General features: G+C 35.0%; 1 protein-coding gene across 1 annotated transcript; it reads left to right on the top strand.

Annotated features, from left to right (window-relative positions):
* Window positions 1–12,491: 12,491 nt before the first annotated feature.
* Window positions 12,492–14,438, top strand: LOC133297581 (uncharacterized). The gene is made up of 2 exons (XM_061496748.1): window positions 12,492–12,747; window positions 12,799–14,438. Exons 1-2 carry the CDS (start codon window positions 12,492–12,494, stop codon window positions 14,436–14,438), a joined length of 1,896 nt encoding a protein of 631 aa, XP_061352732.1.
* The last annotated feature ends 279 nt before the right edge of the window (window positions 14,439–14,717 follow it).

Here is a 14,717-nt window from a genome sequence, read left to right as displayed (position 1 = left end):
GTCTCGTTATGCCCTCTGAAAGCACATCCTTGAAAAGAAAGCCACCGAGCAACATCAATTAAAGTCTTAACACTCAACTTATTTTTTTCAATTTGTTGGGAGCTTTGAGTATGTATAACTTTGTCAATATGACAAGGCTGATTCATTAAGGTTGCACATGAGATGAGTACATTATTATGTTGTGAACAAGGATCATCTCCCATGTGACTTGGAAAAGTACGATACTTTCCACAATGAGCTTTATGCCAACTATTAAAACCCTTGATTGTGAATGCATCCCAACCATGTCGCCCACCGACTTTTGTAGTGAAAAGATAGCATGGTAAACAAAATAAGGCATCTATATAAGGTGAATACTTAAGCCACAAAGAAAACTCTTTGAACCAAGAAGCTTGAAAATATCGAGGATGCTTCTCCTTTGGATAGGAGCAATGAGGTTGATATGGCCCAGCTATTAAATAAGCTCTTCGTATCTCATCGACTTCATTAGCTGAATATTCCCAAATTGGCTTACGTTTTCCTGGATCACGTTCAAATTTTTTATTTTTGATTGTAATAATGTCATCAATACGTTCAATTCTACGACACTTGGAAGAAGGTTACTTATGAGAAGGAGCATTACTTAATTCACTTTCAGATACTACTTTCTTTTTAAAGAACACATCTATACTTCCCTGTTTATCCTTGCCCATACTTTAGAAGTCCCCAAGTTTCAGAATAACAAGATAAGAACTGCAATGAGAAAAGAAAAGACCATTCTCTAGTGACAATAAAAATAACAAATAAAAACTAGCGTAGCAAATAAATAAATAAAAATAGAATACTAAATACTAAATAAAAAAAGCCTTGCTATAAATTAAGATATCAAGGAAGACATCAACTTTACAATTGAGATATTAACTATAAATTAAAGCATATAGACAACATTTAGAGTCAAAGGGATTCTCTTTCATTATACTTTTTATTTACAAAATATATTTTTGTTTGATTCTTCTATCTTTTCATTTCGTAACACCTACTGCATTATTGTAATCTTCATAGTTCATATAAAAAAATAATGGACAACCTCTTATAACTTTCCATCAAGCTATTGACTATACAACAAATGCCTATTACTATCAACTAATATGCAATCAAGTTTAACTCATACTCTTTACACTTTTCTTGTATCATACAGGTTGCTCATAATTACATACGAAACCAATAAATGCGATTGTGATTTGTAAATGCCTTCATTTATACTTTTTTAGAGAAAAAAAATGCAGGAGAATAGAATAATAGATACCTCCTCTGTTGTGCAGCTATAAATGTTCTCTTTCTTTACTATTTACTTGTCTCACTGCAGAGGCAATTACCAAATAAAATAATCAATATTCAATAACCTCAACAAAAAAAGCACAAAGGCCAAAGCTCTTCGATTAAGAGACATACTATACCACTGTACCAGTCGAATAAAAAAGAAGAAAAAGCACAAGCACCTTTTTGAAAGCTCAAATCATGTTTTTAATAGATATACAAGTTGCAGAGGCAAGTGCTCAAGCTAAGGGTGTGCATGGCAACCATTCTCTTCCCTGGCACTGTTTCTGAAAAGAAACAATTCTTTTCTATTTCTGTGCCTTGGAACAATTTCTAAGAAAAAAAAACGTGTTTGATAACATGTTCTATTTTTATTCTGAGAATGAGAATTGTGTTTGATAACACGTTTTATTTTTTATTCTGAGAATCAAAATTCCGTATAAATCTATTTCTTTACTTTTTGTTTACAAATTTCATCACTTGTATAAAATAACAAATTGCAATAGATTTTAATTAAAATGACAACATTTCATATTTAAAAAAATTATCTAAAAAATTATAATATTTTATTGTGTAATTTTTTTACAACAAATGCTAAAAAAGTTATGGATTTGAAATATAGAGGAGATAAAAAACAATACTTTAATTGCCCCTTTAAGCGAAGCCCAACCCTACTAATTAGTTAGTCCAGGTCCCATATGAAACAAATCAGAATTATAATCATGGGAGGATTCATATGCAATTATGCAGAATACTTGAAAGGTATCAGCAAAGCAAGGATAGAGAGAAAGAAGAGAAATGATGAGAAGCAAATGAATTCGCATTGAATGATTGTTCTAGAGGAGTATATACAGGAAGTGTCACAATTAAATCATGGCTAAGTTTAAGAGACTGAATCAAGAACAAACTTACATTGACGTGCAAGTGGGAATGCGAAAGAGAGAGGGAAGGAAACGAAAGAACTTCTGCGATGAAGGAGGGTTGTGGTCTGCTGATATGTTGAAGGCCAGTGATGGTTTGGTGTTGATGTGTGAGGGGGTACGAAGAAGCGAGAGAGCGAGGGAAAACTGATTGTGGATTACGAGGTGTTATCACTGTGGAGAACAAACTTGTGTTAAAATATAGATATCTCCTAATCCTAGCTATGCGAATATAAACCCTACTACTTTAGTCCAAAACTTTCTTCTAATATACATACTACTAGTGTATTCAATTAATGCAAATTAGGCATTATAAAGTATTGAAGGTTAGGCTTCTTCATATTCAGTGAGTGTCAAAAACTGAATAACGATGGGAGGTTACCTTAAATTTAAGACATTTAACCTGCCTTAACTGTTTGAGAAGCAGGAAAGCACAAGATGCTGTTTGTGGAATTTTCATTTTCATTTTCTCATTGTTTTCTTCATATTTATTTTGTAATTAACAAAGTAAATTAATTCATGAATTTTAATTATAAGAGAAACATAGATAATTAATTTTAATGAAATTTAAATTAAATTGAAAATAAAAAGTATGCATAATTAATTAAAAAATTTAATTTTTTAAAACTTAAAATAACATGTTTATATTCTTTAACTAATAACTAAGTAAGAGATTAAAGCTTTGTCTGGATCTTATTTTCTTTTATTATTCTTGAATGCTCCTCTCTTGGTCAATATTTATGCCTTTTGCCTCTTCCACCAGTCCACCATCACTGTTTATTCCCTCACAAATGCTTTAGAGATTTATCAGGGGTGGTTTCCTATTACTATTGGTTACCAAGATTGAGACATTGATTTATGCGATGAAAAGTTTTTTTTTACAAAATAAATGATTAAATGTTTCGCTTATTATGTAATTGTCATTAATAAATTCACTGATTGTGGATTTTATGAAATTTTGAAACAAAAGTTAGACAATATCTCTATGATATTTTCGTTTTATTTTCTTTTTAATATAAGTATGTTTGGATTAAGAAATCACAAAAACTTAACAAACGAGCTCATGCTATAATTGTTTTTGGGTAAATAGCTCATGCTATGTTTAAAGTGGACTAAAAGTTTGACCAATTGTGTCATTCAATTTTATTATTATTATTATTATTATTGGTAAATACTCAATTTTATTATTTTGTTTTAGTAGATTTATTGTTCTTAGAACTGATAGTTTTGCCTATCTAGGAATTCAGGATTATCGAAAGGTGTTTTTGCCTAACCTAATACAAAGTCTTTAAAGTGGGCTAGTATCTTTCCTTTTCTCTTATTGACCAGCCCAATTTTACTAGCATTTTTAGCCCAATTGCTGTTTTATGCTCTGCCAATTTTTGATCCAACGATGTAGGTGCTGTTGGCATAGGAATGAACTTAGAACTTGTTGGATTTCTTAGAAAGTTGGGTTTAATGATGGGAGGTGCTGGTATTGTCGACATTGCAGCTGTTGATTTCCAAGAAAAAGTAGGTGCCAACTATAATCCACTTTGTAAATCTTGCGGCCCATAATTTGCCGACATAGGAGGGCTGATTTGCACCGTTGAACGTTGATTGTTAATAGAAACTAGTTATTCCTCGGGTTTAGTAAAATCACATGGCTTATCTGATTGTAGTAAAATGGGTTCAATTTTTTAGAAACCTCCAAGTCTTTGTTGCCTCCGCTTCCGATGCTTTGCCCTTATCCAATTTCGTAGTTTTCTTTCTTTTGTGTCTTGGCTTGTAGCAATTTTCTCCCTCCTTTTTCCTCTACTTTTATCACACCTTGCTTGCTCAGCCAAATTAAAGCACTGCTTCTTAGTCTTTGTGTTGCTATGGCCAGTCTTTGGAACACCTAGCTCGCTTTCTATAAAAATATCTCCTTTGTTGTCAGCTAAGTTTGGCATGGTCACAGAGGTGTTAGTCCGACAAACACCCGTAGAGAAAAATGGTGTCTCTGCTTAGTTTTGGGTTAAACTACTTGTCCCTATTGTCAAAATCGCATCTTTATCTTCCCATGTCGAATCTTCCAAAGGCAAATCCGACCATTGAACCAGAACTTGTGGTACTAACGATCCCTTTCTCTAGATTTGGAGAGGTCCTACGATTACCCATGAAGTATGAACCAAAGATCCTACAAAACTGGTTTCTCCTCCTTATCTTCATATCATGTTAATATTTTACTCCATCTTCCCACAATATTATAAAATACCAGTTGCTGTGGTTTTTTCAAATCTTGGGTTGGTTGAAATTTCTAAACTTTTTTTTTTATTTCTTTGCAAGTTTGGTGTTGAATGAATGCTTATGAGAAAAGGGTACCTTTCAACTTTACAGTAGTTGTACTTGTTCCTCATACATCTCTGCACTTTTTTCCTAATCTGGTTTGTTGAAGTTTTTGAACAGGCATCGTTTCATGTCATTGGATATGTGTATTTCAGAACCTATTCGACAGAGGCCATGCATTATCTTGGCTCCTCCTGCTTCAAAAAATAGTTTCTTGAAGAAATTATTTTTGATTTTTGGTTACATTCTTGAAGGAAATTTCATTACAGTTATATATCTCGGTTTAATTTATTTTTAAATTTTTTGGATTCTTTCTAAGTTCATTCTTCATTTTTGAGTCATGTGACAATTTCACCATCTTGCTTAGTTACATTGCTCTCGGTTGCAAGTTTGTTTTTTGCAGTATAGACAATTCCACTTAGCATAATTCTCACTTTTACAGTTTTTCTATAATTGAACATGCTTCTTTTTTCTGGTCACTGTGCGCAACCCCCAAACTATAAGCTATTATCTTTTATTATGTTAATCTAGACTAAATTACTTTCCCAAAAAGGTATCATATGCCTTATTTGGTGTTCTCTAGCTACAGTTATCACCGTTTGAAGTTGGACAAGCAAAATTGCCAGCCAACCCAAAATAGGACACAAACATCCGTCACCATTTCTGCTGGAAAAACCACTAAACCAATTTCTCTCAAATTTTTATATAGAATAGACACCTTGAGCTTTAATTTTATATATCATGAGCCTATTTTGAGTAAGAATTGAGGAAGAAACAATTCCTGGAAAGTGCAGACCCGACAACCCCCTGCACATGGCCTCTTTGGGCTTTCTCTACTCAATCGAACCTATAGGGCGCTACACAGCTTCAAATGGTACCAAATTTTGACACAACATAGCTGACATCTCAAGCTTCAAAATGATATATGGAACGTCCCTATTGGACCTCTGTGGAGGGAGATATTCTCTCTTAAAATCAGCCTAAAAATTGTTCATTTATTATAAATTTTGCTGGCATCTCCTTTGTTTATTTAACATCTCCCACTTTATCAAAAATGTGTTTTAAACCTCAAATGGTACCTAATTGACAAGGGTGGCACACAAGGATCAACAATGGCTTGGTGCACTTCCAACCCATACAATTGACATCATTTTCATTAACTTTACAATCCATTACTTAACTTCATTGAAACTTAAACTCATTACAATCACATAATTCCATTTCATACATTCGTAACAATTGACATATAAAATCACAACTTAAAATAGGCCTATTGCCTTTCCATCACATACATTCTTTACAATTTACACAATGTCCATAAAGCATTAAATTTAAATTATCCAAATGTCAAATATAACTACAATAGAGTACCTTAAAATACAACAATAAATATACCACACTAGACTTGGCCAAAATATAGCATGAACAAATAAGGCATGATATATATCACTAATGTAATATACAATGTTCATCTCTAAGTCTAGCCTATGCCAAATATGATCCAAAATGAAAAATAGCCCTCTAACTCCAAGCACTCCACAGGATCAACCCATGGGCCTCTTGCGCGGGGTGAGATATAGTCCCATAACGTGGGGTGAGATATACGAATATATCTCAGTAATCCAAAGGTTCTAGAATATCACTTCGTCCAAGGGCTCACTCAGATGTAACATACAATAATGAATTATAACAACATAGGGATATAGCAAGGAATTTAGAGATATAGGGATATAACAAAGAGAGGGATACATAAAGAGATTTAGAGAGATAGGGACATAAAAGACAAAGACATACGATGGAGCTGGAATGGTCAGAGCCAAAACCATGCACCATCCGACCTACTGGCCTCGGCATATAGCCTACAGGCTCTTATCCAAGAATGTGTTCCCGGAACATCATTCAAGGCGCCCCCATTCATAACACCCAAGACATTCCTAGAGTTCTCCTCAACAGATAACATCTTCATGACCCCAGGCCAAGATCTCCCTACAGAGACCTATCCAGTGGAAGTCCCTAACGCCATACGACAACTATCTATTGGCCAGAGATACGGTACAACTCTATGTACCAAACATTTACATATGCATGAACATGTTATAATCACACCATTATACAAACAACTTTCAACCACTACCCCAATGGGTATGATGGAGCACACACGAGGATTAACCCCAATACCAAGAGATTACCTTCTTGAAGCTCCCAAGCTAGGTAGCTTGAAATGCAAGTTACCACGTAACTTATTCCAACCAGAAATGCCTACACAAAGGTCATTCCCATATACGTTAACACCACAAAGACCACTTAATTGGTCATAAACTCAATCATGCAAATGTTACATAATTACTTACCCAAATCCATTTGGTCAAAGACCAAAGGAAATCCACCAAGCTCAATCCTCAAGGATCACGTCCGTGAGAGGCAACCTACAATAATCACATTGGATCATTAACCAACTTGTTACACAAATTAAAATGCAAAACAATTACATCATTTCACCCACACGTAGGTTTCGGCCATTAAGGCCATAATTACTCAACCATGTTGTTAATTTTATCATATCCTCCCAATGGTTTCCTTATCCCATCACAACCCCAATTCAAGTCCTTAATTGCTTTTAATAATAGGGGTTTGATTTTCTCATGTTACATGAGAATTCAATTTTTATGTTGTGACTCAACTAGTGGTGGGCTCCACATTTATTAAAAAAAAAGCTTTGCACGCAAATCGAAGAGTCACAACATGAGAATTGAATTCTTATGCAACATGAGAAAATATTTTTCCTTAATCATAACTCACACCATTTCCCCTAATTTTTCCTCTTTATGGCCGGATACAACACCAAGGAACATCCAATGATTTTGCTTCCAATTCACATGCATTACACAATCACACAACCTATATAAACTTGGTTCAAATCATCACACAATCAATTACACAATTTTTGAACCATCTTTTCCCACTTTTCCCTCCTTGGCTGAAATCTACATGCAATGACACCAATGGATTTTCAACCCATTTTCATACCTCAAGCACACCATACATCATATAATTAACTACTACAACTAACCCAAAACTCAATTTCCCAATCACACAACAATCCATTTTCACAAAGTCTTAAGTTCATCATCCAAAATTTCCTGATTTATCAAACTTTTCCTCAATAAATTTTATGAGCTTAATCATCATAAAACATCATTCTAAGACACATTTATCTAATGCACAATTTCAATTTGAGGTCCCCAACCACATCAATTCAACCACAAATATCTTAGGTTTTCAAATTTTGATCCACCAAAATACTCAACAATAGGTAGAGAAACTTATCAAGGATCAAGGCTTGGGACTTCTTCAAGTAATACTCAAGCAATAGCTCCAGCAAACAACTCCAAGAACACCACTTTTCCTCCAAAAATTCGTGGCATGGGTAGAGGATTTCTCAAAATGTAGAAGGTTTCAAGGACTACCAATAGTTTGGTTGGGTTTGGATATTGATTTACTTAAAATTTCATATAGTGGAAGTTGAGTTTTGATGGAGATTTGATGATGAAAATCAAGGAAGAAAATTTTCTAGCCAAAAGGGGAAGGCCTCGGGTTCATGAGAGAGAGTGAGAGAGAGGGGGGAATATGAGTGAATAATGCACCCACATGTGTCTTAAGTCATTTTAAGTGGGGTAAGTCCCACTTGCCACATCACGACTTTTTTACCACTGTAGCCCTTATCTAATAATTAATTACCAAATTGATCTTGATTATAAACTATTTCAAAAATTTAACCTTGTTTAAAAATATAACACCAATCTGCCCATGTTTGACCGTTGACTATCAAGTCTACCCAGGTATCTCCCTCTCTACCCGAGTATTTTTTAAAAATTTTAAAATACCCGAGTAGGGATGGAGCTACCCGGGTATATTTCAAAAAACTGAAGAATGTTTGAATTATTTACCCGGGTAGGGTGGCAGCTACCCGGGTAAACATGTTTTGCAGCAAATGCATTCCAAAATCTGCTGTGTCTAGAATGGTTCATTATGGAGAAAAAAAATCGTCAAATTTACATTAGGTTTGGTTAATGGATGTCCTTCCCTGTGCTTGTAATTATCTTACATATAGCTCAGAAGCTATATATAATTTCTCCAACTTATTAATTATGTAACAGAGAATGAAGGAACTCGGAACCACTGAATCATCAATGGATGGAAAAATGCTTCGTTTGAGTGTAGAAACTGGTGGATGTTCTGGATTTCAGTATGCTTTTGATCTGGATGACATAATCAACTCAAACGATAGGTATTACCTCTTACCAGTTGATTTTCACAGATGGATTATGTTGAGGAGCTAATCCGTTCAGCTTTCGTAGTAAGTCAAACACAATTGGAAATGAAACATGTATATTACAATTTTTGCAAGATGTTTACCCGGGTAGCCGCTTCCCTACCCGGGTAAATAATTCAAAGTTTTTTGAAATATACTCGGGTAGTCCCATTTCTACCCGGGTATTTTAAAATTTTCAAAAAATACCAAGGTAGAGAGGGGATACCCGGGTAGGCTTGATGGTCAACGGTCAAACATGGGTATATTGGTGTTATGTTTTTAAACAAGGTTAAATTTTTGAAATAGTTTATAATCAAGGTCAATTTGATAATTAATTATTAAATAAAGACTATAATGGTCAAAAAGCCGCCACATCACTCATTTCAAATTATTTCAAATCTCCTACTTAAACCACCAATCTCCAAATAATTCCTAAATTATTTATATACTCCAAAATTTAACATTCACCAAAGTCCTATAATTGCCATTGAGCAGATGAATCCGGAGATTTTCGGTAATTCAGTGAAATCACAGTTTTAAACTGATATGTGTACTGTGGACACGTTTCCCCAAAAACCCTAATTTTAATCAAAATTCATAAATAAGTGAGTAAGGGTTGGAATTATCAAATTCATGTTGATTGGAGAGATGTTTTCTATACTACTTGCTGGAATCTTTGGAATTGGCGTAATCATCATATTCATGATGATAGTTTTCGAAGGCCAAGCAATGATAAGCGTGTCATTTCTGATTTTATTGCGCATTTAATTGAAGCTAGAGGTAAGAATAGAAGCATTCTTGGCAGCTTCCCTAATGCCCATCAGCCTACTAAATGGTGTCGTCCTGAACCTGGTCAGTTGAAGATTAACACAGATGGTGCTTCTTCCCTATCTAGGCAGCATGCTAGCTGTGGAGGCCTTGCTAGAGATCACAATGGTGCTTTTCTGGGTGGTTTCTCTTTCAGATTAGGTTTCTGTAATCCTCTTGATGCAGAACTCTGGGGTATCCTCAAAGGTTTAGAGTTGGCCTGGGGTACTGGTGCTAGGAGAGTGGAGTTGGAATGTGACTCAGAAATTGCTCTTAGCACTATCCAAGAAGGGAGCAACAATCACAGAAACTCTCAGGTTGTTTCCCGTATTCACAAATGGCTTGCTGAAGATTGGGATGTTCGTTGGGTCCACACCTTTCGAGAAAATAACAGATGTGCTCACTGGTTTGCTTCTAGCCATTTTGAGGATGATAATAATCTTATTGTTTATCATTCTCCTCCTCCTCCTTTGTTAGAGCTCCTTCTTCAGGATGCTTCTGTAGATCTTTTAAGTTCTCGCGTCGTGTAATTTTTGTTTTGTTTGGGGCTTTTGCCCCTCTTTATTACAAAAAAAATAAAAATAAATAAATCTTAGTCCCATGTACCTTTTTCAACTTATATTCAAACCTAGAGTTCAAATTTCACTCTGCACGCTTTTCGGTGCAACTATACCGCTGTATTTTTACCTGGTAAAAATACTATTTATCAAATTTTCAGAAACCTGCCTAACCACTCATTTTTTATTCTGAATCCATTTCCAGGGTTAGTTTTCTCATTTGAGAGCTTCTACTCACATTTCACTATTTAGAGTTACGTGTTTTGTCAATTTACTGTTTTACCCTTTTTACATATTTTGACCCAGAATTCAGGATTTTCACTAATCCTTCCCTTTAATCCTTATTCAAACTATAAATATATGTTTTAAAACTATGAGGTGTTATAGGCAGCCCCCGCATTTTTTGGGTTTTCAGAGTTGTTTGATTTACAATCTCGAACTTTAATTTAAATTGTAATTTCACATTTTTTTTCAAATTAATTTTATAACTTGAAACATGGTAATTTTTTTTTATCAATCATTAACTATCAAAATAAGTAAATTATGATTTAATAACAGGATATAATTAGTTTGTATCAATTATCAAATATTTAAATACGAAACGAGACAAACATGGTAAAATATGAAATGGGTATATAATTACAATTTAAACATGAAAATTAAATATTTATTTTTTTACAAACAAATAATAAATATAAACGACCTCAAAATTCTTATATAACCGCCTTAAAATGCTCTATTTGGAGGTGGTTATCGTAACCAATTCAGAATTAACATAATATTGAGGCGAACTTCAAAAATGCCTAAGGAATTGCTTAGAATTGTCCATTGAAGGCGATTATTATGACCACATCTAATATACATGTTGGGGCGATTAATGTATAATCGCCCCAGGAATCACATAAATTTGAGGCTACCTTCAAAAATTCCTACCAAACCGCCAAAAAATGTTCATTGGGGTACGTTACTACAACCGCCTTAGGTTTACGATTGGAGGCATTTTTTAGGGAACCATCTTAGATATAAAATAAATTTCAGGCGAAACTCAAAAGCGCTTGCATATCTGCCTCTATTTGCTCAATTTTGAGTCAGTTTTATCGTAACTGATTCCAAATGTATAATAGAGATGGTTAAAATAATTGCCCTTAATTATTGTTTAAATACAATTATTATCTAACTACCTCGGTCCAACGAAGACGCTAGAAGAACCGCCTCTAATTGGACATTTGAGGCGGTTAAAACGAAACCGCCTTAGAAAGGCTGTCGAAGTTTACCCATTTTCTTGTAGTGAATAGTAGAGCCAATAAATTTATCATTATTTCGATTAATAACGGAGTCAGTCAATTTTCCATTATTAATCATAATGGAGCCAATCAATGGAGTTAATCAATTTTCTAATAACATGAATCAAGAGAGTTTAATGCCCGTTAACTTTTGACTTCAACACTAAAATTCTCCTATTTGTGTTTCCAAAAAAAAAAAAAGTTCTCCTATTTGAAGTCAAAAGAAAATCCATGCACTATCCGTTCACATCTTCTTCTGTAAATATTTTGATCCCACTAAATTTTAGAGCTTCTACTTGACTAAAATTTTCATGAACAATTATTAAACAAAGACAAAATAAAACATATTGGCCTTGAAAAATAGCTATGCATAACCCGAATCGTAAACTGATTTTAACTTTACCTGATTTGTATTTGTATAACACGACCATTACACATATGTGGTCTCAAACCTGTTAACAATGTGATCAATATCGAAGAGGGATCTCGAACAATGCTATCCACTACAGGTATCTTTTTCTCGCCATTGTTTGCACTTGGAATGCTAACTCTTGTCTCTACACTAACTATGAAAGAGATACTATGATACGAGTGAAATACAAGAAGTAGGAGTTGGGCCATTGGCTGAAACAGGAATTAAGGCCCAACAAAGAGAAGAGGAGAATAAGAATGTAACAGATGACAGCATTGCTGGAAGGAGAGCTAGAAGGGTGATAAGAAAACCCAAGAGGTTCACATGAACTGAGGTGTAATTGGTTGTGGGTCAAAGATAGTCAAAGGAGACCATGTTAGTTTAGTAGTTAGTGTCACCCACATTGGGCCAAAAATAGAACATGTATAAATAAGAGTCTTTGTAACTAAGATCGGTTGTTGAATAAACTTTTCTCTGAAATAAAGATTGTTTTCTTTTCTCATCTCATTCTCTTGAGTTCCCTTCTCTCTTCCCTGTTCAAATATGTATCTCGGATAGGTTCAACCTATCAATCGGTGCTTTCATTGAGCTTTGAACATGGCTCCTGAAACTAGATCACGATCGTTTGATGACAGATTGGATCACACACAAGCAAAAATTGAGGTTTTGAAGGAACAAATGACAAAGAAATTTCAGGAAATCGCATGCAAGCTAGATGCCATTTTTGATAACCACAGAGAACACACGGCAACTTCAGGTTCAACATCCAATCACTCCAATCTGAAAGATAACCAAGCAGCACATAATTTACGTCTCAAAGTACCCAAGTTCGATGGGTCATGCGATCCTCATGGTTGGATCTTCAAGATAGAACAATTCTTTTAATTTTACAACATTGATGAAGATCAGAAGCTTCGGATTGCTCCAATCTATTTTGATGGAAAAGCTCTGGCCTGGTATCAATGGCTATGCAAGAACACCAATATTGCATCGTGGGAATCTTTTCTACAAGCACTTCAAGTACTATTTGGTCCGTCAGAATTAGAAGACTACCAAGGACAGTTATCCAAGCTCATGCAAAAAGGATCTGTTCTGGAATATCAAGAGAAATTTGAGACACTTTCAAATAAGGTACATGGCTTATCTAAATCCTTCTTACTTAGTTGCTTTGTATCAGGATTGAAACCAGTAATTCAACAAGAAGTGGCTTCATTTCGTCCATCGATAATGACTAGAGCCATATCCTTAGCCAAGATTCAAGAAGCAAAACTGTCACTCAAAGAGGTACCACCTAAACCGTACTCCCCATACCCACCTAAATTGCACTCTCCATACCCACCTTTGCTACCAACTCCAAAAACCTCACTAAATCAATTCAATCCTAAAACCACTACCACTGTTAATACTACTTATCTACCGAAACCATATACCCAGAAACTAACCCAAAGCCAAATACAAGAACCTAGAGACAAAAATCTTTGTTTTACATGTGGTGAAAAATATTTCTTTGGCCACAAATGTAAAGCCTCTGCCCATATTCTGATTGTTCCAGATGAAGATATTTCTCATTGTTCTTCTGATATCATAACAGAAGACCCAAACCCCAATGTTTGCATTGAAACTGATTGCAGTGAATCAATAACACCACAAATTAGCCTCCATGCATTATCTGGGATTATGGTACCTCAAACACTACGCTTCCTTAGCTACATTGGCGAATCAAAAATGAGCTTGCTAGTTGATAGTGGCAGCACTCATAACTTCTTACAACCAAAGGTAGTATCAGCCCTCAATTTTCCTATGTCTTCTGATCGAAAATTTGATGTCATGGTTGGAAATGGCCAAACCCTCAAATGTGAAGGTTTTTGGCAAGGTGTACCTGTTCAAATACAACAACACATCTTCTTAGTGGTTTTTTATGTTCTTCCAATTCACGGGGCAGACATGGTGTTGGGAGTTCAATGGCTCCAAATTCTGGGACCAGTGGTGCTAGACTATAGCAAACTAACCATGGAGTTTGCATGGGCAGGAGAGACAATCAAACTGCAAGGAGATAAACATGCAGGTCCTATATCCTTAAATCAATTTCGAAAATTACAGCACAGAGGACAGGTAGCTTCTCTGTTTCAACTAACACTGTTGGATTCGGTTATATCAGAACCACCTCCTGATAATTGTCCTGAAGTTCAACTCATACTCTCAGATTTTGAAGAGTTATTCAATGAACCGAAGGAAATTCCACCTTATAGAGTATTGGATCATGAGATTCATTTACAACCACAGGTTTCTCCAATTAATGTGAGGCCATATAGATACCCTCACTATCAAAATGTTGAAATTGAAAAGCAAGTCCAACAGATGCTTGATTCTGGATTCATAAGGCTAAGCACTAGTCTTTTTTCATCTCCAGTGCTATCAGTTAAAAAAAAAGATGGGACTTGGAGATTTTGCATTGACTATAGAGCCTTGAATAACATCACCATCAAGGATCGCTTCCCTATTCGAACAACAGATGCGTTGATGGATGAGTTAGGTGGTTCATAATACTTTTCAAAGTTGGATTTGCGAGATGGTTATCACCAAATCCATGTTCACCCTGCTGATGTGCACAAAACAGTCTTTCGAACTCATCAAGGTCACTATGAGTTTTTGGTAATGCCTTTTGGCTTAACCAATGCTCCTTCTACATTTCAAGCAACCATGAACCTGATTTTGCAACCTTATCTTCGCAAATTCGTGGCTGTATTCTTTGATGATATATTAGTATACAGTCCAACATTTGAACTACACCTGCAGCAACTTAGGATTGTCCTAACTACTTTA

This window comes from Gastrolobium bilobum, unplaced genomic scaffold (genome assembly GCF_033153095.1).
Source record: "Gastrolobium bilobum isolate Gb01-03AN ecotype WA unplaced genomic scaffold, APGP_CSIRO_Gbil_v1 utg6355, whole genome shotgun sequence".
NCBI classification, from domain to species: domain Eukaryota; kingdom Viridiplantae; phylum Streptophyta; class Magnoliopsida; order Fabales; family Fabaceae; genus Gastrolobium; species Gastrolobium bilobum.
This window is presented reverse-complemented; position numbering and strand designations above follow the sequence as displayed.

Excerpts from the sequence above, each read along its gene's own strand:
- LOC133297581 (XM_061496748.1), top strand. The coding sequence starts at position 12,492 with ATGGCTCCTGAAACTAGATCACGATCGTTTGATGACAGATTGGATCAC. Across the intron at positions 12,748-12,798 it reads TGGGTCATGCGATCCTCATG|ATCAGAAGCTTCGGATTGCT; the intron begins GTTGGATCTTCA and ends ACATTGATGAAG.